The following is a 27,541-nucleotide window of genomic DNA, read 5'->3' as shown; positions in this document are numbered from 1 at the left end:
GTCTCAGTCAGGGTGGAGCACCTTGTGGGGTGTCTTCACACTAGCTCAAGGTCACAGGCTCACCGCTACCCTGTATTAGTTATTTTAAATAATATTTCCGATAATCTGACAATAATTTAAACAGTTATTTCTCTAAAAAAGTTATGTCGTATCGAAAACAACTTTCGGGGTCACAAAAAAGAAAACAGAAAGATGAAATAGGATTAGCTGTACAAGCACAGAAGGGTTCTATACTTAAGTTTGTATGTCATGAAAACAATGAAGTTGATCAAGATCATCAGGTAACTGCCAAAGAAAATTTTTATGCAGACGAAGCTCAAGAAATGCAACAACACACAGAACAATCATTTGAAACAGATGAAGACACAAAACAAGAAATTACAACAGTTGAAACTGTACTAGCATGGGATATAGATGACATTGGCGCATGGCCGCAATCTTTAAACAACGAATTACATGCCGTTATACTTGAGAAAGGCCCTGTGAGAATAAAAGGTCTTGAATATCCTAAAGACATTAGAGGTAGGAAATTCACAGAAAACAATTACTACAAAAGACTTTCTAATGGTGAAATTGTCAACAGATGGTGGCTTGTGTACTCTAAATGCAAGGATGCTGCATTTTGTTTCCCATGAAAGATTTTCAATAGTTGCTATTTTAAGATCGCAACCATGGGTATTAATGATTGGAAAAATCTTAGTCACACGTTACTGCAACATGAAAACGCACAACACCACATTGAAAGTATGCTCAAGTGGTGTGATCTGAGTGTAAGGTTAAAAAATCAGACAACTCTTGATGCCCTAAATCAAAGATTGCTGGAGTCCAAGAAATAGCATTGGCATCGTGCTCTTGAATGTCTATGATCTATTGTTGAATATCTATCAACAAACCATCTTACTTTTAGAGGAAGGGTTGAGAAATTATTCCAGCCCCAAAATGACAATTTTGGGGACCTTGTACAACTGCTGGAAAAATTTGACACAGTGATGAGTGAACATCTCCAAAAAGTGACTGAAAATGAAATACATGACCACTATTTGGGACCAAGAATTCAAAATGAACTGATCATGCTAATGTGTGATAAAGTGAAAGACAAAATTGTTTCATTGATTACTTTGGCAAAATATTTTGCCATAATTCTAGATTACACTCTGGACATAAGTCATCAAGAACAGATGTCGTTAGTAGTGAGATTTGTCTACTAGTGAGATTTGTCACATTAGTGATTCAGCACAGATTACAGTTAATGCATCCGATGAAGTGAGCTGTAGCTCACGAAAGCTTATGTTCATATAAATTTGCTAGTCTCTAAGGTGCCACAAGGACTCCTTTTCTTTTTAGTTAAGGAACCGTTTACCAAATTTTTAGAAGTAGAGGACACAACAGGTTTTGGACTTCTTCAAGCTCTCCTTGATGAACTAAAATGAATGGGATTGTCCGTAATGAATATTAGAGGACAAGGCTATGATAATGGTGCCAATATGAGAGGAAGCATTTCTGGCATGCAAGCTAGATTGCTGGCAGAAAATCCACAAGACTTTTTTGTTCTGTGTGCACGCCACAGCCTTAATTTGATTTTGTGTGATATGGCCAAGTCTTCTGTAGAAGTTATTTCTTTTTTTGGTTTGCTGCAACGCATTTATGTGCTCTTTTCAGCTTCCACTCAATGATGACAAATATTCAAAGCACATGTCAATGGTATTACCGTTAACCCTCTATCTGAGACATGCTGGGAAAGCAGAATGCAAAAACGTTGAGATATCAATCTGAGGAAGTTTACGAAGCACTGGTTGCTATTTCGGAAGAAGCCAGAGATCCAAAAGCTAAAAGTGAAACACAGTCATTGGCCTCTGAAATATCCAGCTTCAAGTTTCTAACATCTGTTGTAATCTGGTATGACATTCTTGTTAAAATCGCAAGTGTAAGCAAAATAATGTAGAGTCCAATGATGCAGCTTGATTCAACACTTACCTTACTAAACAACACACAAGACTTTTTAGTGAAATACAGAGAAAATGAACTCAAAGAAGCACAGGTTACAGCAAGAGAGCTTGCACAGTTCCCTCGGTGCAGAATCAAAACTTCCATGTCTGAATGTGACACAAGTTTCAAGGGAGAAACGGCAAGTGGAATATGAAGGAGCAGATGAGCCCATAGATGATCCAGAAAAGAAATTTGAGGTTGAAGTTTTTAATGTTGTGATGGATAAAGCAATATCTGCTGTTGATGAAAGGTTCAATACCTTACAAGTACACCATGAACAGTTTGGATTTTTGTATGACATAACTAAATTCAATGAAATAAGAAAATAAGAGCAGCAAATTACAAAGTGCAAGAACCTAGAGAGCCTCCTGAAGCACAGTGATAGTTTTGATTTAAATGGACTTGACCTGTACAAAGAATTGAGTACATTGTCATCAATGTTGCCACATGCAAAATCAGTGGTGGACATAGAATCATAGAATATCAGGGTTGGAAGGGACCTCAGGAGGTCATCTAGTCCAACCCCCTGCTCGAAGCAGGACCAATCCCCAATTTTTGCCCCAGATCCCTAAATGGCCCCCCTCAAGGATTGAACTCACAACCCTAGGTTTAGCAGGCCAATGCTCAAGCCACTGAGCTATCCCTCCCACCCACATTGTACAGTTTATTCATACCAGCAAACTTGTTGACATATATCCTAATGTGTACATTGCCACTCGCATTCTACTGACAATTCCTGTAACAGTAGCATCAGGAGAACTGACTTTCTCAAAACTAAAACTCATTAAAAACTATCTCAGTTCTAAATGAGTCAGGAACGCTTGACTGGTCTTGCTATCCTTGCAATAGAACAAGACATCACTTTGTCTTTGTCATATGATGGCATTATTACTGATTTTGCAGCCAAAGAGGCCAGAAGGATTGCTTTTAATTAAAAACAAATCCTTGTTTCAATACCTCTTCATAGAAATTTTCAGTAAAATGTTGACAAATTTAAAAAAATTTATATTATTTGCATCATTCTGTCATTAAATCAGAATTTTTTCTATAGTACTACTTCTTGAGTGCAAGTATAGTCCGTCAGCATTACAGTGTGCTTAATTACGTTAAACTGTTTTTAATGAAGTGCATGTGGCAAGTTTTCCAATACTGTAAGCTTATGTTTGTGTTGCTAAGAGTAAGTAGGGCATGGGGCACCAGTTTAATAATCCCACCTAGGGCACCGTAAATCCTAAGGATGGCCCTCCCTTCAATCCTGTATTCTAGTTGTCTAATAAATGCCAGCTCGTTTTGAAAAAAGCTGTCAGGTTTTGCTGAAAATGCCTACTGGTTTCATCACCTTCTAAAGAGATGAAGTCACTACCAGGAGTCTGAAATCATTTGGACTCACTGGAGAGCCACGATGAGAAAAACAGGTGCTGCCACCCGAAGGCCTGGAGCTGTTGGGCTTGCCCTGGGAGGACTCTGAGCCTACATGAAAGGGGACAGTCCCAGAGAGGCTATGTTTTATTTCTTTTCAGCAGGGTTTGCAATTTCCAAAGCTGACATGATGTCCCAGCTGGAACAAGGAAAAGAGTCATGGGTCCCAGATCTCCAGGGATCTGAGGAAAGAGAGATGCTGAGAAGTGCCTTCACAGGTGAGGAATTATTAAACTAATTCAAACACTGTCAGTGGCCAAAGCTGTGATACTCTACAAACACCTTAGGAGTTCTCTGAGTTCAGGGTTGTCCCCAGCAGGTGCCAGAACTTCAGGGCAGATCTCACTTATGGCTTCCTACCCACCCAGACTGACACCAGGGAGTAGCTTTCCCCCCATCCCACTGAGTGTCTGGGTGGAATGTGGAGGCAGAATTGATCCCACTGAGTGTCTGGATGGAATATGGAGGCAGAATTGATCCCCTCCTCCCCACTCTGGGGAAAGTGTTTGGGGAAATTCAGCTCCTGATTTTTATTTTCCATCTCTCCAACATTTACTTTGGTTTGCTGTCCCCGTCTCCATCCCTCTGTCTGAGGTTTCTCTCTTTACGCCAGCAGGTGATGGGATAATGGGTAAGAACGAGGAGCAGAGTCCTCACCAGAAAGATGCTGAGCAAGTGAAAGCACGTGGAGCATCATCACGAAGGTCCAAAGGGAATGTGTCCAGGAGCCATGAGCAGGGTAAAGCCTGTGACAGGCAGCACAGGCCAGAGAGGCAGCAGGGAAACAAACCACAGGAGAAAGTTGGTAAATCCATTAATTGTCAGGGAACTCAAAAGGACCTCAAGGAAATCACCAGTCAGCAGAGAATCCTCAAGGGGAAGAGAAAAAATACATGCAGTGAGTGTGGGAAAAACTTCAATTACCGCTCAGGCCTTATTAGACATGAGATAATCCACACAAAAGAGAGACCCCATGAGTGCTGTGAGTGTGGGAAAAGCTTCAATCAGACCTCAGCCCTTATTAGACATCAGCGAATACACAGAGGAGAGAGACCATACAAATGCCATGAGTGTGGGAAAAACTTCCCTGACAGCTCAACCCTTATTAAACATCAGAGAATCCACACTGGGGAGAGACCTTATGGATGCTGTGAGTGTGGGAAAAGCTTCACTCAGAGCTCAGCCCTTATTACACATAAGAGAATCCACACTGGGGAAAGACACTATAAATGCTGTGAGTGTGGGAAAAGTTTCACTCAGAGCTCTGCCCTTATTACACATCAGAGACTTCACACTGGGGAAAAACCCTATGAATGCTGTGAGTGTGGGAAAAACTTCACTGACAGCTCAGCCCTTATTAAACATCAGAGAATCCACACAAAGGAGAGACCCTATGAGTGCTGCGAGTGCGGGAAAAGCTTTACTCAGAGCTCAGACCTTACTACCCATCAGAGAATCCACACAGGAGAGAGGCCCTATGAGTGCTGTGAGTGTGGGAAAAGGTTCACTCAGAGCTCAGACCTTACTACACATCAGAGAATCCACACTGGGGAAAGCCCTTATGAATGCTGTGAGTGTGGGAAAGGCTTCACGCAGAGCTCAGCCCTTATTACACATCAGAGAATCCACACGGGAGAGCGACCCTATGAATGTTGTGAGTGTGGGAAAAACTTCACTGACTGTTCAGCCCTTCTTAAACATCAGAGAATCCACACCGGGGAGAGACCCTATGAATGCTCTGAATGCGGGAAAAGCTTCACTCAGAGCTCAGCCCTTATTACACATAAGAGACTTCACACAGGAGAGAGACCCTATGTATGTGCTGAGTGTGGGAAAAACTTCACTCGGAGCTCCGCCCTTATCTATCATCAGAGAATCCATAAGGGAGACAAACACCATAAAAACCTTGTCTAGGGATGTTGAAAGATTTTTTTTTTTTTAGTTAATACTTTTGCTAATTCCCGCTGTGACCTTTAAGGCTGTTTGCATGATTTGCTTCACCATCATCTTTCAACTCTCCCAGGTGAGTTGCCCACTTTTGCCTTTTGCCACTCATCCTTCTATGGGGTGGATTCTGTGGTCCTTTCTATCATCTCCATTGTCCTATGAGTCATGGAAGTGTGTGTCCTTTACCAGAAATGTGTATCAGCCCCAGGTGGAGGAGATAGGGGTGACCTTATGTAGCTACATTGGGATAGAATCTACCTGGGCCTCATCACTGTGGAGTTAGCAAGAATTAGCAATCATGATGTAAATACACAACAATTCTTTCAGTAAACAAATAGCCCATGTATAGTGGCCAGAGATATCTAGCATGTTTCCTCATGACCTGCCCTAAACTCCATCACTTTTCTTAGTCTAAACTGACCTGGAGCATCTCAATTATACTGTTCCTCCCACTGCAAAGTTACTCTTAGAGTCACCAAGTTCCCTTCTGGGGACAGATTGTCTCAGTTGCAGTTGTTCTCAAGTGGCCTTGTGTTGCGCAAAACAGCAGTTATTCTTTGTACCGTTATTCTCATTTAAAATATATTTGAATATAATGAAGAGCAGAAACATGGGCACACACACACACACAAGTGTCATTTCAACCTCTATGACAGTGGAAGGATAAAGGGTGACTCAGAGGGAGTCCCTGCTTCCCATCACCCCAGAACTGTTACCTTCACTCTGAGCCATGCACATTTTATCTTCTTCATATTCTACCCCTCCACCTCTCCAAAAATCAGGTAATGCAGTATTTTCAGCTCTCTGTGCTTGGGAATGCTGCTTTGATTTGTTTGATTTAAATAAAAAGAAAAGGAGTACTTACAATTTGGAAATTGGACACAATTAACTTAGGCTTGAATAGAGACTGGGAGTGCTTGAGTCATTATACTAAGTGAAACTATTTCCCCTTGTTTATTCCTCCCCCCCCCCCCCGACTCTTCCTCAGACGTGCTTGTTAACTCCTGGAAATGTGCTGGAAATGGCCCACCTTGATTATCACTTCAAAAGGTTTTCTCTCCCCCCACCCCACTCTCCTGCTGGTAATAGCTCATCTTAAGTGATCACTCTCCCTACAATGTATATTTTTTCATGGTCTGTGTGTATATAAAATCTCCTCACTGTACTTTCCACTTTATGCATCCGATGAAGTGAGCTGTAGCTCACGAAAGCTTATGCTCAAATAAATTGGTTAATCTCTAAGGTGCCACAAGTCCTCCTTTTCTTTTTGTGAATACAGACTAACATGGCTGCTACTCTGAAACCTGTCGTTATGCAAGGCACTGCATTTAGCCGTATGGAGTGGAAATCTATCAACTTCATGAAAAAACTTGTACAGATACAGACAGACATCATCTTTCTTTCCAAATGCAAACAGATGGACATCATACCAAAAGGACTGAAGGTAAAAAATCCATTACAATCTACATACCACACAGACTATGCTGACAGCTTGTGCCACACGCTCTCAAAGAAACTGCGGAACCACCTGATCAACATCCTCTACAGCAAACAGGGAGAGATTAAGAATGAGCTCTCAAAACTGGATACTCTCATAAAAAAACAACCTTCAACAAAAACTTCCTCATGGCTGGACTTTACTAAAACTAGATAAGCCATTTACAACACACACTTTGCTTCTCTACAAAAGAAAAAGGACATTAAATTATCTAAACTACTACATGCCACAAGGGGCCACAGCAAGGGTTCCCTTAACCCACCCAGCAATATTGTTAATCTATCCAACTATACTCTTAACCTAGCAGAAGAATCTGTCCTATATCAGGGCCTCTCCTTCTGCCCCTCCACCCCCACGAACATGATACAGTTCTGTATCCTAGAATCCTATTTTCGACATCTCTGACTCAAGGAATATTTCCAACACACCTCTGAACAACATACTAACCCACAGAGACCTTCCTACCAACACTACAAAAAGAAGGATTCTAGGTGGACTCCTCCTGAAGGTCGAAACAGCAGACTGAACTTCTACATAGAGTGCTTCCGCCGACGTGCACGGGCTGAATCTGTGGAAAAGCAACATCACTTGCCCCATAACCTCAGCCATGCAGAACACAATGCCATCCACAGCCTCAGAAACAACTCTGACATCATAATCAAAAAGGCTGACAAAGGAGGTGCTGTCATCATCTTGAATAGGTCAGAATATGAACAAGAAGCTGCTCAGCAGTTCTTCAACACCACTTTCTACAAGCCATTACCCTCTGATCCCACTGAGGGTTACCAAAAGAAACTACAGCATTTGCTCAAGAAACTCCCTGAAAAAGCACAAGAACAAATCCACACAGACACACCCCTGGAACCCCGACCTGGGATATTCTATCTACTACCCAAGATCTATAAACCTGGAAATCCTGAGCGCCCCATCATCTCAGGCATTGGCACCCTGACAGCAGGATTGTCTGGCTGTGTAGACTCCCTCCTCAGGCCCTACGCTACCAGCACTCCCAGCTATCTTTGAGACACCACTGACTTCCTGAGGAAACTACAATCCCTTGGTGATCTTCCTGAAAACACCATCCTGGCCACTATGGATGTAGAAGCCCTCTACGCCAACATTCCACACAAAGATGGACTACAAGCCGTCAAGAACACTATCCCCGATAATGTCACGGCTAACCTGGTGGCTGAACTTTGTGACTTTGTCCTTACCCATAACCATTTTACATTTGGGGACAATGTATACCTTCAGATCAGCGGCACTGCTATGGGTACCCGCATGGCCCCGCAGTATGCCAACATTTTTATGGCTGACTTAGAACAACACTTCCTCAGCTCTCGTCCCCTAACGTCCCTACTCTACTTGCGCTACATTGATGACATCTTCATCATCTGGACCCATGGAAAAGAAGCCCTTGAGGAATTCCACCATGATTTCAACAATTTCCATCCCACCATCAACCTCAGCCTGGTCCAGTCCACACAAGAGATCCACTTCCTGGACACTACAATGCTAATAAGCGATGGTCACATAAACACCATCCTATACCAGAAACTTACTGACCGCTATTCCTACCTACATGCCTCCAGCTTTCACCCAGACCACACCACACGATCCATTGTCTACAGCCAAGCTCTGCGATACAACCACATTTGCTCCAACCCCTCAGACAGAGACAAACACCCACAAGATCTCTTTCAAGCATTCTTACAACTACAATACCCACCTGCTGAAGTGAAGAAACAGATTGATAGAGCCAGAAGAGTACCCAGAAGTCACCTACTACAGGACAGGCCCAACAAAGAAAATAACAGAACCCACCTAACCATCACCTTCAGCCCCCAACTAAAACCTCTCCAACACATTATCAAGGATCTACAACCTATCCTGAAGGATGACCCATCACTCTCACAAATCTTGGGAGACAGGCCAGTCCTTGCATACAGACAGCCCCCCAACCTGAAGCAAATACTCACCAGCAACCACACACCACACAACAGAATCACTAACCCAGGAACCTATCCTTGCAACAAAGCCCGTTGCCAACTGTGCCCACATATCTATTCAGGGGACACCATCATAGGGCCTAATCACATCAGCCACACGATCAGAGGCTCATTCACCTGCACATCTACCAATGTGATATATGCCATCATGTGCCAGCAATGCCCCTCTGCCATGTACATTGGTCAAACTGGACAGTCTCTACGTAAAAGAATAAATGGACACAAATCAGATGTCAAGAATTATAACATTCATAAACCAGTCAGAGAACACTTCAATCTCTCTGGTCACTCAATTTCTGACCTCAAAGTGACTATCCTTCAACAAAAAAACTTCAAAAACAGACTCCAACAAGAGACTGCTGAATTGGAATTAATTTGCAAATTGGATACAATTAACTTAGGCTTGAATAGAGACTGGGAGAGCTTGAGTCATTATACTAAGTGAAACTATTTCCCCTTGTTTATTCCTCCGCCCCCCGCACCCCCCAACTCTTCCTCAGACGTTCTTGTTAACTCCTGGAAATGTGCTGGAAATGGCCCACCTTGATTATCACTTCAAAAGGTTTTCTTTCCCCCCACCCCACTCTCCTGCTGGTAATAGCTCATCTTAAGTGATCACTCTCCTTACAATGTATATTTTTTCATGGTCTGTGTGTATATAAAATCTCACTGTACTTTCCACTTTATGCGTCAGATGAAGTGAGCTGTAGCTCACGAAGCTTATGCTCAAATAAATTGGTTAGTCTCTAAGGTGCCACAAGTACTCCTTTTCTTTTTGCGAATACAGACTAACACGGCTGCTACTCTGAAACCTTTGATTTAAATCAGACTCATGGGGGGCAGGAGATGGAAGTGTCACAGATACAGAAGGGGAATTCAAATGGGTCCCAAACACAGTGTGATCATTCAGATCATTTTCATCCTAGTTTCCATTTATTGACAAAGCCACTTATGGGAAGGTTGGCTGTGGGTCACCCCGACCCCCACTCCATTATGATGATGCTAAAAACATTTGTAAATAACACAATTTAAGAATGAGACAGCGCTCAATGAATCAGGTTTAAATGGACCAGTGGAGAATGGGATGGGAGAATCTCTTGTCCTGATTCTCAGCCATCAGAAGTAACCTGCTTTGGAATTTCATTTCACCTGAAAATTAAAGTATCTTGTACCTCTCTCTGATCTGGATTTTCCATCTTTCCTGAAGGCTGTTTGGTCATAGAACTGGATATTAATTTTGGTTCACAGAATGTACCTCAGATTTTGTGAGGACTTCGAGACAAATGATCATTTGCTAATGTCATCATGTCTTAATTGCATTTTAGTTGCTCCTTGCCTTTCTTCTTGACATGGAGAAAGTTCAAATGCAGTTCAGTCAACAGGAGAGGACTCTCCAATCTACTGGACATGCTAACAAAGAAACAGTAGTGTTTTTAAACCTCCACTCAGAAATGGTGACCAACAGCATGCCCCACACTGTGCTACTAAAAACCGAAGTAACTGCCTGCAATCACAGTGTTGTTCAGTTGTTTAGGTCAATATTGTCTCAGATGATCCACAGTAAGTGACTTGTGACGAGGCAAAATGTCCATGTTTTTGTTTCCCAAAGAATCTGTGATCCTGGCCCTACAGGAAATTACTCCTGAAGATATCCCCTAGCTAATCCTATAATCTGTGAAATGCTACTCTTAATGATACAGATGCGGAAAAACAGATATGACTTTTTTGTAGGTGTATCAAATGTGTTTAAAATAAATTCAGTATTGAATGTGAGATACTGCAGGGAATAACTATTTTCAAATAGAAACTCCATCTCTGGTAGCTTACAGGGAGTCTGACCCAGACCCATATCTAGTTTCTAATTTAGACTAGTGCCACCATATTAAAGAACTAAACTGGGCATGTTTGGGGAACCTGTTCCTCACTTACACTGCTGACATTCTGCAAGGTTTGGTAAAGAATTCTCCACTGGAGAAGTGCAAATTTACCCTAACCAAGACCAAGGATTTGGCAAGAACTTGAGTAGAAATAGTAGGCACATAGTTGTTGGTTTTCACCCCAGAAAAGGAAGCTGTGGTGAACTATGGCCCAGGTAAAACTGTTTTTGGAATACCACTCCCTAGTTCAGTAGCACGGATTACAATCCCAAAGGATGCCATGGTTAGATTGGGAAGAATTGCCCTTTGCTATTTCAATCCAAAGTTTCATGAGGCAAAGACAGAGAGTCCTTCATAGGACATTCCTTCCCCATGGAGCCCAAACTGGCTGCCTGAGTGGGTAACAAGGACTTTCAGGCTGTAGAAATGATGGTGACCAGTCAGGCAATGAATGTGTTGGGCTCCAATTTCAGACCACAGGATACTCGCATGCTGAGTCCTGATTCTCTGGTTTTGTGTCTGACGCGACGGCTACACAATAAAGCTGATGTTGGCGCAGCTGCACCGATGTAGCTGTGCTGGTCTAGCATTGTTATTACAGACGCGCTCTGCCAAGGAGAGAGAGCTCTCCCGTCGGACTTGATTAGTCCAGCCCCCGCAAGCGGCGGTGGCTACGTTGGCAGGAGAAGCGCTCCCGCTGACGTAGCGCCATCTACACAGGGTGGTGTATTTATGTTGCTCACCGGTGTGGATCTTTCACACCCCTGAGTAACATAGTTATACTGATAAATGTCTTAAGTGTAGACCAGACGTCAGTTTTCTCTTGTGTTTTGTGCATTAATATCATTTCTCCTCTACCTCCTCCTACTTTTAAAGATTAAAAAGTGTGAAAAGAAGAGAGAGGTGTTTTTCCTCATGATGCAAACATTCCCACCTAGGAGACCCCTTCCACCAGCACACATGGCAGAAGATCCAGAGATATATGAACTCACAGAAGTGGGAGGCACCTGCATTGGGACAAACCACAGCTTGACCCAAGGGTTCAGTTGTTAGCAATGGAGATTAAAAGAAAACTAACATATATGACAAGAATTTGTGATCTTTGAATATGTTATTGTTACCAATGAAAATTAAAATTATAGCTGAAGTTATTGGTTAAAGAGTAAGAGACTAATTATGTGATCATCTGAAAGAGAAGCAGATAGTGAAATAATCAGCTGAGGTACAGTGGCTAACTCTTGTAACACAAATAAAAAAAAACAGTAAATGAGATGTGTCCCTGCAATACCAATGCAAACTGCATACTTACTGGAGGTTCCTTGCCCCACACCACGCTCGCCCATTCTGGAGTGCTGCAACTGGATGGACTGCTCTGGGGTTACAAACAGCTCCTGGCTTGCCACAACAATGGATTCCCCCACTCACCTGTCCCCCATTCTCATCCTCCTCTTCCTTGTCCAAAACTTCCTCTCCAGGGTTGCCTGCAGCGGCCTCTGATTCCAACTCCTCTGATATATCCCCAGGACTCTTGGGGAAGGGGGTGTCACTGCAGACGATAGCATGCAGCTCCTTGTAAAAGCAGCATGTCTTCAGTGACTGCTTGCCTCCCTTGCCTTCTGGTATGCCTGCCACAACTCCCTGATGTTCACGCAGCACTGCTGCAGGTCCCTCTTGTAGCCCTTTTCCCCCATGCCCCGAGCAATCTGCTTGTAGATGTCCAGAGTTCTACAGCTTGATCAGACCTGTGCCTCTTCTCCCACAGGCCCAGGAGATCCACCACCTCCTCTGTACTCCAGGCTGGACATGTTTGGAGCGTGTAGCCGGCATGCTCAGCTGGGCAGTTGCCAGGTGAGCGCTCCATGCTGAGCAAACAGGAAATGGAAATTCAAAAAAATTGCAGTCCTTCAAACAGGGGAGGGGCTTATTCCTGTGTACCTGGCTGCTGGGCAGCAGAGTTCAAATTGGTGACCAGAGCAGTCACAGTGGGGCATTGTGGGATACCTCCTGGAGGCCACTTCAGTTGACATAAGCAACGCAGTGTCTACAGTGGTGCTGTGTCGACATAACTACATCAACTTAAGCAGGACACCTCTCATGGAGGTGGCATTTTAAGTCAATGTAGTCGGCAAATGACATCAGCGGGAAAGACACTCTAGTGTAGATGCCACATTATTAGCTTGACATAAGCTGCCTTATGTCAACTTAACTCTGTTGAGCCTGAGCCCTGGTCTACACTATGACTTTAGGTCGAATTTAGCAGCGTTAAATCGATGTAAACCTGCACCCGTCCACACGATGAAGCCCTTTTTTTCGACTTAAAGGGCTCTTAAAATTGATTTCCTTACTCCATCCATGACAAGTGGATTAGCGCTTAAATTGGCCTTGCCGGGTCGAATCTGGGGTACTGTGGACACAATTCGATGGTATTGGCCTCCGGGAGCTATCCCAGAGTGCTCCATTGTGACCGCTCTGGACAGCACTCTCAACTCAGATGCACTGGCCAGGTAGACAGGAAAAGAACTGCGAACTTTTGAATCTCATTTCCTGTTTGGCCAGTGTGGCAAGCTGCAGGTGACCATGCAGAGCTCATCAGCAGAGGTGACCATGCAGAGCTCATCAGCAGAGGTGACCATGATGGAGTCCCAGAATCGCAAAAGAGCTCCAGCATGGACTGAAGGGGAGGTACGGGATCTGATCGCTGTATGGGGAGAGGAATCCGTGCTATCAGAACTCCATTCCAGTTTTTGAAATGCCAAAACCTTTGTCAAAATCTCCCAGGGCATGAAGGACAGAGGCCATAACAGGGACCCAAAGCAGTGCCACGTGAAACTTAAGGAGCTGAGGCAAGCCTACCAGAAAACCAGAGAGGTGAACGGCCGCTCCGGGTCGGAGCCCCAAACATGCCGCTTCTATGATGAGCTGCATGCCATTTTAGGGGGTTCAGCCACTACTACCCCAGCCGTGTTGTTTGACTCCTTCAATGGAGATGGAGGCAACACAGAAGCAGGTTTTGGGGACAAAGAAGATGATGAGGAGGAGGAGGTTGTAGCTAGCTCACAGCAAGCAAGTGGAGAAACCAGTTTTCCTGACAGCCAGGAACTGTTTCTCACCCTGGACCTGGAGCCAGTACCCCCCGAACCCACCCAAGGCTGCCTTCTGGACCTGCCAGGCGGAGAAGGGACCTCTGGTGAGTGTACCTTTTAAAATACTATACATGGTTTAAAAGCAAGCATGTGAAAGGATTAATTTGCCCTGGCATTCGCGGCTCTCCTGGATGTACTCCCAAAGCCTTTGCAAAAGGTTTCTGGGGAGGGCAGCCTTATTGCGTCTTCCATGGTAGGACACTTTACCACTCCAGGTCAGTAACACGTAGTCAGGAATCATTGTACAACAAAGCATTGCAGTGTATGTTTGCTAGCGTTCAAACAACATCGGTTCTTTAGCTCTCTGTGTTATCCTCAGGAGAGTGAGATATCATTCATGGTCACCTGGTTGAAATAGGGTGCTTTTCTTCAGGGGACACTCAGAGGTGCCCGTTCCTTCTGGGCTGTTTGCCTGTGGCTGAACAGAAATGTTCCCCGCTGTTAGCCACGGGGAGGGGGGAGGGTTGAGGGGGTAGCCATGCAGTGGGGGGAGGCAAAATGCGACCTTGTAATGAAAGCACATGTGCTATGTATGTAATGTTAACAGCAAGGTTTACCCTGAAAGAGTGTAGCCACTGTTTTATAAAATGTGTCTTTTAAAATACTGCTGTCCCTTTTTTTTCTCCACCAGCTGCATGTGTTTCAATGATCACAGGATCTTCTCCTTCCCAGAGGCTAGTGAAGATTAGAAAGAAAAAATAACGCACTCGTGATGAAATGTTCTCTGAGCTCATGCTGTCCTCCCACACTGACAGAGCACAGACGAATGCATGGAGGCAAATAATGTCAGAGTGCAGGAAAGCACAAAATGATCGGGAGGAGAGGTGGCGGGCTGAAAAGAGCAAGTGGTGGGCTGAAGACAGGGCTGAAGCTCAAATGTGGTGGCAGCGTGATGAGAGGAGGCAGGATTCAATGCTGAGGCTGCTGGAGGATCAAACCAGTATGCTCCAGTGTATGGTTGAGCTGCAGCAAAGGCAGCTGGAGCACAGACCGCCACTACAGCCCCTGTGTAACCAACCGCCCTCCTCCCCAAGTTCCATAGCCTCCACACCCAGACGCCCAAGAACGCGGTGGGGGGGCCTCCGGCCAACCAGCCACTCCACCACAGAGGATTGCCCAAAAAACAGAAGGCTGGCTTTCAATAAATTTTAAAGTTGTAAACTTTTAAAAGTGCTGTGTGGCATTTTCCTTCCCTCCTCCACCACCCCTCTTGGGCTACCTTGGTAGTCATCCCCCTATTTGTGTGATGAATGAATAAAGAATGCATGAATGTGAAGCAACAATGACTTTATTGCCTCTGCAAGCGGGGATCGAAGGGAGGAGGGGAGGGTGGTTGGCTTACAGGGAAGTAGAGTGAACCAAGAGGCGGGGGGGTTCATCAAGGAGAAACAAACAGAACTTCACACCGTAGCCTGGCCAGTCATGAAACTGGTTTTCAAAGCTTCTCTGATGCGTACCGCGCCCTCCTGTGCTCTTCCAACCGCCCTGGTGTCTGGCTGCGCATAACCAGCAGCCAGGCAATTTGCCTCAACCTCCCACACCGCCATAAACATCTCCCCCTTACTGTCACAGATATTGTGGAGCACACAGCAAGCAGTAATAACAGTGGGAACATTGGTTTCGCTGAGGTCTAAATGAGTCAGTAAACTGCGCCAGCGTGCCTTTAAACGTCCAAATGCACATTCTACCACCGTTCTGCACTTGCTCAGCCTGTAGTTGAACAGCTCCTGACTACTGTCCAGGCTGCCTGTGTACGGCTTCATGAGCCATGGCATTAAGGGGTAGGCTGGGTCCCCAAGGATAACTATAAGCATTTCAACATCCCCAACAGTTATTTTCTGGTCTGGGAATAATGTCCCTTCCTGCAGCTTTTGAAACAGACCAGAGTTCCTGAAGATGCGAGCGTCATGTACCTTTCCCGGCCATCCCACGTTGATGTTGGTGAAACGTCCCTTGTGATTCACCAGAGCTTGCAGGGCTATTGAAAAGTACCCCTTGAGGTTTATGTACTCGCTGGCTTGGTGCTCCAGTGCCAAGATAGGGATACGGGTTCCGTCTATGGCCCCACCACAGTTAGGGAATCCCATTGCAGCAAAGCCATCCACTATGACCTGCACATTTCCCAGGGTCACTACCCTTGATATCAGCAGATCTTTGATTGCGTGGGCAACTTGCATCACAGCAGCCACCACAGTAGATTTGCCCACTCCAAATTGATTCCCAACTGACCGGTAGCTGTCTGGCGTTGCAAGCTTCCACAGGGCTATCGCCACTTGCTTCTCAACTGTGAGGGCTGCTCTCATCTTGGTATTCATGCGCTTCAGGGCAGTGGAAAGCAAGGCACAAAGTTCCATAAAAGTGCCCTTACGCATGCGAAAGTTTCGCAGCCACTGAGAATTGTCCCAGACCTGCAACACTATGCGGTCCCACCAGTCTGTGCTTGTTTCCCGAGCCCAGAATCAGCATTCCACAGCATGAACCTGCCCCATTAGCACCATGATGCATGCATTGGCAGGGCCCATGGTTTGAGAGAAATCTGTGTCCATGTCCTGATCACTCACGTGACCACGCTGACGTCGCCTCCTCGCCCGGTATCACTCTGCCAGGTTCTGGTACTGCATATGCTGCTGGATAATGCATGTGGTGTTTAATGTGCTCCTAATTGCCAAAGTGAGCTGAGCGGTCTCCTTGCTTGCCTTGGTATGGCGTCCGCACAGAAAAAAGGTGCGGAACAATTGTCTGCCATTGCTCTGATGGAGGGAGGGGCGACTGACGACATGGTTTACAGGGTTGACTTACAGGGAATTAAAATCAACAAAGGGGGTGGCTTTACATCAATGAGTATTTCAGGCAGGACTTCACGGAGGGTTCCAATAAGAAATGGTGCACCTAAGTAATTGTTCTTATTGGAACAAGCAGGTCGGTCTGGCCTCTGATTGATACATGGCTAGATTTACCTCGCTGCACCTTCTCTGTGAGTGACTGCAGTGTGACCTAGAGGAATGAGACCTAGACGGGGGAGGGGGAGAAGCAAATGAGTACAAAACAAATCTGGTCTATTTCTTGTTTTGATCCATTCCATCTATCTTTTACATCTTTGGCTGGCAGCAGATGGTGCAGAAGGACTGCAAGCCATCCACATCTCTTGGCTGCTCGGCAGAAGATGGTGCAGTAGGACTGCTAGCCATCCTCATCTCTTGCCTGCCTGGCAGAAGATGGTACAGTAGGACTGCTAGCAATCCGTATTGCCTGCCTGCTCACCATAAGATGGTTCAATAGGACTGACTGCAGGCCTAAAGAGAATGACCTGGTCAAGTCACTTCTAATATAGTCCCTGCATGCATGTCTGCCCAGGCACTCCTGGCTGATGAGGCCAGGAGCACCTCGGACATGACGATGACAGTTACTAGTCCTACTGCACCGTCTGCTGCCACAAGGCAAGGGGTTGCTGCTGCTGTGTAGCAATGCAGTACCATGTCTGCCAGCACCCAGGAGACATACGGTGATGGTTACCTGAGCGGGCTCCATGCTTACCATGGTATGGCATCTGCACAGGTAACTCAAGAAAAAAGGCGCAAAACGATTGTCTGCTGCTGCTTTCACGGAGGGAGGGAGGGAAGGGGGGCCTGACGATATGTATCCAGAACCACCCGCGACAATGTTTTAGCCCCATCAGGCATTGGGATCTCAACCCAGAATTCCAATGGGCAGCCGAGACTGCGGGAACTGTGGGATAGCTACCCACAGTGCAACGCTCCGGAAGTCAACTCTAGCCTCGGTACTGTGGAAGCACTCCACCGAGTTAATGCACTTAATGCACTTAGAGCATTTTCTGTGGGGACACACACACTCGAATATATAAAACCGATTTCTAAAAAACCGACTTCTATAAATTCAACCTTATTCCATAGTGTAGACATACCCTGAGTGTCCCAGTTCTTTTGTTTGCAAAGCAAAGATATCACATCGGTCAGGAGATGTCTCAATAATGATAGCTTTTCTGGGAATTTGTTTCAAATAACTATTTTTATGGCTGCTGAGGCCCCTTTTCTTTTTGAGGAGGCCCCTGCTGTTAGAGCACAGCTCTTCAACCCTAAGGCCTGATTATGGAAATGTCTGCAAAACTGGCCTTGTTTTTCTTTCATTTCTGAGTGTGTGTGAAGGCCGTGTGGGTGCAGGAGGGCATAACGCTCCAGCCAGGTGCAAGCATCCTCCTCCCATACCACATCTGTGAGGAAAAATATGGTCACCGTCTTCACCACAGGCTTGAAAAGGGGGATGGCGACTAATCCCCTGACATCTGCCGCTCGAGTGGCTCCCTCTGCTCGGACACCTGCAAGTGGCGCCAGTCTCAAGTTGGGTCCAAGGACACTGTGGGGCTGACCAAGAGGTACTGCTCACCGCTGGGTCAGTGCTCCCCCCATAAGGGCATTTCCTTAGCTGGGTGAATAATCCCTCTGACTGTAGCTTTCCAACACCTGGGGGCCCACCGCTACCCCTCCCTAAAGAGAGCTCAGTCCCCACAAGTGCCCCCAAGGCGGTGTGAACAGCTCCTGGTGCTCCACTCCCCAGCTCCACCAATTCCACTCTCTTCCCCCTAGTCTCCTGACAACTCAGGCCCCAGCTTGCTTTCTGCTTTTTGTTTATTCAAATATCAGAGCCAGTAGAAAACACAATTATTCAAAGCAAAATTAAATCACAGACAGTAATGAGACTGAAACACCCACCAGGGATAGGTGGCAAGCAAGGGATCCCAAGGTCCCACCAAGACTTAAACTTGAATTGCAAGATTCAAAGCCCTAAATGCTGGCCCTTACACCGTGGAACTGCCATGAAACCCCTCGACCTCTTCTGGCAGGGAGGACATTGTTGGGACAATTTTGTGCATCCTTTATTCAAGGCCTCTCTGGCCAGCCCTGCATTTGGTCCACAAGTCGGCCCGTTGCGCTTTGCTCCAGGCCCAGAGGCCTTTCTTCCTCCAGACTGCAAGGCCAGTGGACATATGAGGAGGGAGCCCCTTCAGTCCCAGGCAGTAAAGGGCCCTTCTTAGGAAAGGCCAAGTCCTGAAAAGGAAGGAGGAACATACCTTCTGAAGATCTTGGAGAATACCACACAGGAAGAAGCTCCATCTGCCTAACCAGGGATGTGAACACTGGACCCTCAGACTAAAAGTCTGATGCTCTATCAACTGAGCTAGCCAGGTCTGGATGCCAAATGGCCAAGCTGTTGTTGTCAAGAAAAAGAGAGGGGGAAAGACTGCAGAAAAACCGCTACTCTCACTCTCGTCACAGACCAAGCCGAAGGGCGGCCTCGCTGCTGTGGCTGATGCTGCTGTGAGGGCAGCCACTGTTGTCGCTGAAACCATCCTGCAAACACCTTCCACCTAGACACCCACTGCAAATCCCATAGGACGTAAGGTGGGAGTGGATGAACATGAGAGAGAGGAGGGGGCCCTCCTAATCTCCTCCCCCTTCCGCCACTGTTGGCCATCCCATACCTGGTGCTACACCCAGCAGGCTTGAAAACAATTTGGCCAGATTGAAAGAGTCGGTTGTGTTCTTTGTGGTTGCCCAGTCATTCCCCTCGGACCTGGCCTGCCCTCCAGCTCAGCCACCCACTGAAAACTGAAAAACAAAAAAAGTAGAGCCATAAAAGGCTTCAAAGCCCACCGTGCCCAAACCCCCCTTCTAATACAGCAGAAAGGCCACACTTCTCCTGACTAGCTAGGGACATCCTATTGCCCCACAAGAAGTGGAAGGCCATCATGTTCGGTCTCAGCAGCACTTGTGGAGCAGGGGGAAATACATGGCTGAGGAAATTCCCTGTGGCCAAAAGATAGTTCTTAAGCATGACAACCTTCAGGGGTAATGACAAGGTCCACTTATGGCACCAGCCGAGCTGTTCCTCACAGGCTGGCAGCTCCTCACCTTGTCACCAACTGAACACTAGAAGGCCCAGCTCATCAACCTGCCCACTCTTGCAGCCCTCCTCTTCCACCCCGACTGACAGGGAGGAGTATTAAGCCTCCCTCCCTTAGGCCAGCCCTTCAGCATTCCTGGGGAACACCAATGCTGCCCAAGTGTCTTTGGGCCAGTAGGTCAACCAAGAGAGCTGCCTCCTAGGCCAGGCTGCAGCCCAGCATCAGGGCTCAGAGAAAATTCAGCTCGCATCCCTACCTACAGTACTTGAGGGACGGCCAGCCTTCTGGATCAAATGTCTCATCCTGCCCTCAAGTCACAACAGCTAGTGGGCAAAAGACAGGCTCCCATGTGTCATGGAGTGTGGGAGAATCCGGGCCCTGCACCTCTCTTCCTGGGATTCACCGTGACTCTCAGCCAGCCAGTAAAGCGGAAGGTTTATTGGACAATAGGAACACAGTCTAAACAGAGCTTGTGGGTACAACCAGGACCCCTCAGACAAGTCCTTCTGGGGTGCAAGGAACTTAGACCCCAGCCCTGGGGTTGTCTGCGTTCCACCACCCAGCACCAAACTGAAACCAAACCCCCCCCAGCAGGCTCCCTCCTGCAGCCTTTGTCCAGTTTCCCGGGCAGAGGTGTTACCTCCCTCTCCCGGCTCAGGTGACAGACTCTCAGGTCTCCCATCCCCAGTGAAACTCCCCTGCCACATTCCCAGGTCAACACTCCCCCCTCCCTACTGCGTCTCATCTCTCCCCTCTTCGAGTCTGAACTGAGCGGGGTCACTCTGACCACTGACCTGGGGAAGTTCAGGGCCCCCTCTCCGGGACAACGCATCCACTATCGTGTTGGCACTTCCCTTCACATGGACCATGTCCATGTCATAATCCCGCAGGAGCAGGCTCCACCTCAGGAGTTTGGCATTGGCTCCTTTCATCTGGTGTAGCCAGGTCAGTGGAGAGTGGTCGGTGTACACGGTGAAGTGTTACCCAAAGAGATATGGCTCTAGTTTCTTGAGGGCCCACACCATGGCCAGGCACTCCTTCTTGATGGCCATGTAGTGTTGCTCCCGGGGTAGCAACTTCTTGCTCAGGTACATGATGGGGTGTCTCTCCCCATTTCCATCCTCCTGCATTAACACCGCCCCCAGTCCCATGTCGGAGGCATCGGTGAACACCATAAAGGGCTTGTCAAAGTCTGGGTTTGCCAGAAGTGGGCCACTGACCAGAGCCTCCTTCAGCACCCTCCTGGCACTGCTCGGTCCAGACCACCTTGTCTGGTTTCCCCTTCTTGCATAGCTCAGTGGTGGGAGTAGCTATGGCACTAAAGCGGGGCACAAACCTTCGATAGTATCCTGCCACCCCAATAAAGGCTTGGACCTGGTTTTTGGTGTGGGGAGAGAGCCAGTCTCTGATCACCTCCACCTTAGCTGGTTCCGGCTTTAGGCGGCCGCTCCCCACCCGATGGCCCAGGTAAGATACTTCAGCCATCCCCACCTTGCACTTCTCAGCTTTTATGGTCAGCCCAGCCTCCTGGCATCGGTCCAGCACTTGTCTGACCTGGGACACATGGTCCTCCCAGGTCTGGCTAAAGACACAGATGTCATCAGTGTACGCCACAGCAAAACTCTCCATCCCCCTCAGGAGCTGATCCACCAGGCGCTGGAAGGTGGCCAGGGCTCACTTGAGGCCGAACGGCAGGGTCAGGAACTCCTCCCAATTTGTCTAGGAGCTCATCAGGCCTGGGCATGGGGTAGGCATCAGATATAGTGATGGCACTGAGCTTCCGATAGTCCACACAGAACCAGACCGACCCGTCCTTTTTGGGGACCAGCACCACCAGTGAGGCCCAAGGGCTGGATCACCCCCAAAGCCAGCATGTCCTGGACCTCTCTTTCCAGCTCCTGAGCAGTTTTCCCTGTGACTCAGAAGGGGGAGCATCTTAACAGCGGGTGCAATCCTGTCTGCAGCCAGTGGACAGTCAGATTAGTGAGTCCAGGCTGGTTGGAAAACAGCTGTCGGTACGGATGCAGCACCCTTCTGATCTCAGCTTGCTGGGCAGGGGTTAGCTGATCCGAGAGGGGAATTGTTTCCAGGGGGGAACCAGCTCTGGTCCCAGGGAATAGATCTACTAAAGGGTCATCTCCCTGCTCCTCCCACTGTCCACACACAGCCAACACCACATTCCCCCTGGCATAATATGGCTTCATCATATTCACATGGTACACCCGGCGGTGGTGCGCCCGGTTCGACAGCTCCACCACATAGTTTACCTCAGTTAGCTGCTTGACAACCTTGAAAGGGCCCTCCCAGGTGGCCTGTAGTTTGTTCTTTCTCACAGGGATGAGAATTATCACCTGATCCCTGGTGGCATAGGCACGGGCCTACGCCGTGTGGTCATACCAGGCCTTCTGCTTCCTCTGGGCTCTGGCCAGATTCTCCCTGGCCAGGCCCATGAGTTCAGCAAGTCTCTCTCGGAAGATCAGGACATACTCCACCACTGACTCTCCATCGGGAGTGGCCTTCCCCTCCCACTCGTCTCTCATCAGGTCCAGGGGGCCCCTTACCCTCCTTCCATATAACAGTTCGAAAGGCGAAAATCCGATAGACTCCTGGGGCACCTCCCTGTACGCGAACAGCAGGTGAGGTAAGTACTTGTCCCAATCCTGCGGGTGCTGGTTCATAAAGGTTTTCAGCATCATCTTTAGTGTCCCATTGAACCTCTCCACCAGCCCATTGGACTGGGGGTGATAAGCTGAGGCCCAGTTGTGCGGGACCCCACATTTCTCCCACAAGCACCGGAGCAGGGCCGACATGAAGTTGGATCCTTGGTCTGTCAAGACTTCCTTGGGGAACCCCACTCGGCTGAAAATGGTCAGGAGCGCATCGGCCACGGTGTCTGCTTCAATGGAAGCTAAGGGCACTGCCTCGGGGTAGCGGGTGGCAAAATCTACCACCACCAGAATGTATTTCTTCCCTGACCGGGTCGTCTTGCTGAGAGGCCCCACGATGTCCATGGCCACCTTCTGGAAAGGCTCCTCTATGATGGGCAAAGGTCTCAAAGCCGCTTTCCCCTTGTCCCGGGCCTTCCCCACCCTCTGACAGGGGTCACAGGATCGGCAATACTGCCGGACCGTGGTAAAGACCCCGGGCCAGTAAAAGTTCTGTAGCAACCTCTGCCGGGTGTGCCGGATTCCCTGGTGCCCTGTGAGGGGGATGTCATGGGCCAGATACAGGAGTTTGCGATGATACTTCTGGGGGACCACCAGCTGCCTCCTGATCCCACAGGACTCTACTTCCCTTGGGGGAGCCCATTCTCGGTACAGGAACCCCTTCTCCCACAGGAACCTCTCCTGGCAACCTCTCCTCATGGTCCGTACCACACTGAGGTCAGCCAGGTCCCTGAGCTTCTGCAAGGAGGGATCTTTCCTCAGCTCGGCCTGGAACTCAGCGGCTGGGGAAGGGATGGGGCCCGGTTCCCCCTCAGTGGCCAGGTCTGAGGCCTCCGCCTCTCTGAGCCGTGCCCCTCGGCGCTCCCTCCCCATCAGGGTAGGGTCCTGCGCCTCCAGTGTGGTACCCTCCCCGAGGTCAGGGCGCAGTGCCCCTCGCCGGCTCTGGCTATGGGTCACCACCAGGGCGGTCTGGGGCTTGCTTGGCCAGTCCTCCAGGTCCCCCCGATCAAAACCACAGTGGGCAAATGGTGGTGCACCCCCACATCCTTGGGGCCCTCCTTGACCCCCCATTTCAGGTGTACCCTTGCCACGGGCACCTTGAATGGGGTCCCGCCCACCCCCGTCAGGGTCAGGTAGGTGTTGGGCACCACCCGATCTGGGGCCACCACCTCAGGCCGGGCCAGCGTCACCTCCGTGCCCATATCCCAGTATCCATTGACCTTCCTCCCATCCACCTCCAGGGAAACAAGGCACTCGCTCCGCAGGGACAGCCCTGTGCCCACCCTGTAAACCGAGAACCCTGAGTCCAGAGCATCCAGCCCTCCGGAGGAGCTGGCCTGGGGTACTCTTCCCTCCTGAGCAGGTGGTAAGCTGGTAGCCCCCTTGCCTGGGCCGTCTGCCCCTGGTCTAGCTGGGTCCCTACCCAGTTAACCCTGGGTAGGTTGGGTCTGCTCAGTCTGTCCCTGAGCCTGGGGCACTGGGTCCGTACGTGGCCTCTCTGGCCACAGTGATAGCAGCTCAGGTCACGTTGGTCCCCTTGAGCGGGTTGGATGGTCCTGACGCCAGGCATTCCCCTTGGGAGGGGGTTCTCCACATTTCCCCCTGGGAGGTCCCATGGTGACTCTCTCTCTGCATCGTGGGGGGCCTGTTCTTTTGGAACTCCTCCCTGCTACCCCCTGACCGACTGTTCACAAACTCGTCGGCCAGCTGCCCTCTAGCTTTTTGTCCACCAACCGTAGCCTCAGGTCGGAAGGGCACTGTTCATACAATTGCTCCAGTACGACTAGGTCAAGTGGGTCCTCTTTAGCTTGGGCCCCAGCTGCCCACTTGCGGGCATATCCCTGCATTCGGTTGATGGGTTGTAGGTATGTGACCTCAGGTGTTTTACGCTGACTCAGGTACATCTCGGAGGTCAGTCCAAACTCAAAGAGCAGGGCCTTTTTGAACAGTTCTTAGTTCCCTGCCTCCGCCCCTTTCATTCGGCTGTACACCTCCATGGCTTTGGGGTCCAGTAAGGGGGTGAGAAACTGGAGCCTGCCTGCAGGGTCAACCCTGTGCATCTCGCAGGCATTCTCAAAGGCCGTCAGGAAGCTATCTATGTCCTCCCCCTCCTTCCGCTGGGCCAGGAAGCACTTATCAAAGCTCCTTGCAGTCTTGGGTCCCCCCGCACTCACCACAGCCGGGGCCCCACTGCTCCTCAGCCTGGCCAGCTCCAGCTCATGCTGATGTTGCCTCTCCTTCTCCTCCCTCTCATGCTGACATTGCTTTTCATGATCCTCCAGCTCCCTCATTTTCATCTCCCTCTCCCATTCCAGCCACCTCTGCTCCAGGGATGGGGAGCTCTGCCGGGAGGATCCCCTGCTGGCTGCTGGGGTCACGGGTGCCCTTGGTATTCGCTGGGCTTCCCCTAACCCCTCTCCTAGGCATAGGTAGGAAGGGTCTTGGGATGTCCTTGGCAGCAGTCTGACTCATCCCAGCCTGGTCAGGCCCCAGGGCCCACGCTGCGTCCACCGGGAGGCTTCCCTCAGGGACAGGGATCGGGTCATCCAAGCGATCCTTCTCCTCCAACTGGGCAATCAGCTGTTCCTTGGTGGACCTCCCAGTGTGCAGCCCCCTCTGCCTGCACAGCTCCACCAAGTCACTCTTAAGGCATTTAGCATACATCTCCCTGCTGGCCACTCCCAGGCCTGTGCAGCTTTCCATGGTTTCCAGGAAGAACCCCTAGGGTGCCGGTCCTTCTTGAGGTCACCACCTCTTTGCCAGGGTCGAGCTGCAGACTCCTCCACCCCTGAGACCGCTCGCTGCAATCCCCCGGGGGACCCTGTTACTGCAAAAGTCCTTCTCTCTGGTCACACACTCCCAGGGGTTAACCACCCCCTGAAGCCGTCTCTCTCTGAATCTTCAGCATGCCTGGTCCCCATCAATCCCCCTTTGTTTTACTGCTCCCCAGTCACTTACTGCAGGAAGCGTCGTCCACGGGGTGCAGTACATCCCACAGCTGCCACCAGTTGTCACGGAGTGTGCGGGAGTCCAGGCCCTGCACCCCTCTTCCTGGGATTCACCGTGACTCTCAGCCAGCCAGTAAAGTGGAAGGTTTATTGGACAATAGGAACACAGTCTAAAACAGAGCTTGTGGGTACAACCAGGACCCTTCAGTCAAGTCCCTCTGGGGGGCAGGGAACTTAGACTCCAGCCCTGGGGTTCCCTGTGTCCCACCACAAAACTGAAACCAACCCCCAAGCCCCCAACAGGCTCCCTCCTGCAGCCTTTGTCCAGTTTCCCGAGCAGAGGTGTTACCTCCCCTTCCTCCTCTGGCTCAGGTTACAGGCTCTCAGGTCTCCCATCCCCAGTGAAACTCCCCTGCCACATTCCTAGGTCAACAACCCCACTCCCTGCTGCATCACACCATGTCATTTGAGAGAGCAAGATGAAGCCTTGGAAAACCCAATAGGGTTAGCTGGCTACCGAAGGACCCCAAGCTCCCACTGAGACTTGAACTTGGATTGCAGGATTCAAAGCCCTGAGTGCTGGCCCTTACAACATGGGACCAGCAGGGAACCCCTCAGGCTTTGTTGGCTTCCAGCAGAGAGGACATTGTTGGGACAATTTTTTGCCTCCCTCACTCATGGCCTCTCTGGTCAGCCCTGCATTTGGTCAACAAGTCAGCACGCAGCTCTTTGCTGCAGGCCCAGAGGCCTTTCTTCATCCAGACTGCGAGGCCAGTGGACATGGGAGGAAGTTGCCCCTTCAGTCCCAGGCAGTAAAGGGCCCTTCCTAGGAAAGGCCAAGTCCTGAAAATAAAAAAGTAAAGTAAAGGAGGGTCCTCAAGAGATGCCCTTCTGAAGTTCTTGGGGAAAATTACAAGGGGAGAGAGGGTCCCCTGTGCCTGACCAGGGACTTGAACCCTGGACCCTCAGATTAAAAGTCTGATGCACTACTAACTAAGCTAGCCAGGCTCACACATAAAAGAGGCAAGTTTGGTGCAGAAGAGAAGCTAGTCAAGAAAAAGAAGGCAGGAAACAATACAGAAAACTTGCCTACTCTCACTCTCTTAGCAGTTCCTAGACCCAGCCTGCTCCTCCATCTGGTGCCGAGACCTTCTTCTTTTTTTAATTAAAGATCAGATCCAGGAGAAAACAGTTATACAAGCAAAACAAAATCACAAATAGAAATGTCATTGGAAATACAAAAAAAAAAAAAAAAAAAGGAAAATGCAATTCCCGTCACATTATGGTATCTGGGCCAATCCTGCATTGAGAGCACCCACTAAGGTCTCTCTGTGCTTACGAGAAACCTGGAGGAACCCATACCAATGCCTGAACACGAAACACAACTGCTCCTACTTGCCGCAGTAAAACCCTTTCCATGCCCTCAATAAGAGACCAGCAGGATGGAATCAAGGCCCATCCAGGTCACAGAGCCAAGCCCACTCCAGCCTTCACTCTGTTGCTGACTCATGGTGTTTTTCCACCTTGGCCAGCCACTTAATGGCCCCAGAAACCCAATGAGCCACAACAGCTAGTGGGCAAAAGACAGGCTCCCACGTCATTTGAGAGAGCAAGACAAACCCTTGGGGCATCTAGTAGGGTTAGGTGGCAAATGAGTTATCTCAAGGTCCGACCCAGAGTTGAATTCGGATTACAGATTTCAAAGGCCTGAATGCTGGTCCTTACACCATGAGACCAGCAGGGAACACCTTGAGTTTTTCTGACTTCCAGTGTGGAAGACCTTGTGCAGAGAATTTTTTGCCTCCCTCACTCAAGGCTTCAGGACTCAGAGGAAATGCAACTTGCATCCCTACCTACAGGAATCCAGGCACGGCCAGCCTTCTGAATCAAACGTCCCCTCTTGCGCTCAAGACACAACAGGTAGCGGGCAAAAGACAGGCTCACACGCCATTTGAGAGAGCAAGACAAAGCCTTGGAACATCCAGCACGGTTAGGTGGCAAATGAGTTGTTCCAAGGTCCCACTGAGATGTGAACTCAGAGGACAGGATTCATAGTCCTGAGTGCTGGCCCTTACACCATGGAACTGACAAGGAGCACATTTAGCTCTGACGACTTCCGGTGTGGAAG

The 27,541-nt window shown here is 48.8% G+C and overlaps 1 protein-coding gene and 1 non-coding gene across 12 annotated transcripts in view; one reads left to right on the top strand and one right to left on the bottom strand.

Annotated features, from left to right (window-relative positions):
- Positions 1-15,133, top strand: part of LOC140904237 (uncharacterized) — a 36,087-nt gene extending 20,954 nt beyond the window's left edge. The window contains exons 3-5 of one of the 11 annotated variants that reach the window (XM_073326697.1): positions 3,507-3,623; positions 4,019-5,428; positions 14,511-15,133. In XM_073326697.1, the coding sequence (XP_073182798.1) occupies positions 3,507-3,623; positions 4,019-5,319 (1,418 nt within the window). In that variant the 3' untranslated portion in view covers positions 5,320-5,428; positions 14,511-15,133. Of the gene's footprint in view, positions 1-3,506; positions 3,624-4,018; positions 5,429-6,631; positions 9,620-11,612; positions 12,377-14,510 lie in introns of those variants that run through there. The other 10 variants (XM_073326696.1, XM_073326699.1, XM_073326700.1 and 7 more) reach the window with 10 other exon arrangements.
- Positions 15,134-26,348: 11,215 nt separating this feature from the next.
- On the bottom strand, positions 26,349-26,421 carry TRNAK-UUU (transfer RNA lysine (anticodon UUU)). Its single transcript has one exon. It is a non-coding gene; the product is annotated as a tRNA-Lys (tRNA).
- Between the last annotated feature and the right edge of the window lie 1,120 nt (positions 26,422-27,541).

The sequence above is a fragment of the Lepidochelys kempii genome, chromosome 28 (genome assembly GCF_965140265.1).
Source record: "Lepidochelys kempii isolate rLepKem1 chromosome 28, rLepKem1.hap2, whole genome shotgun sequence".
In the NCBI taxonomy this organism is placed as follows: domain Eukaryota; kingdom Metazoa; phylum Chordata; order Testudines; family Cheloniidae; genus Lepidochelys; species Lepidochelys kempii.
The sequence above is the reverse complement of the archived record's forward strand: the minus strand, read 5'-3'. Positions and strand labels throughout refer to the sequence as shown.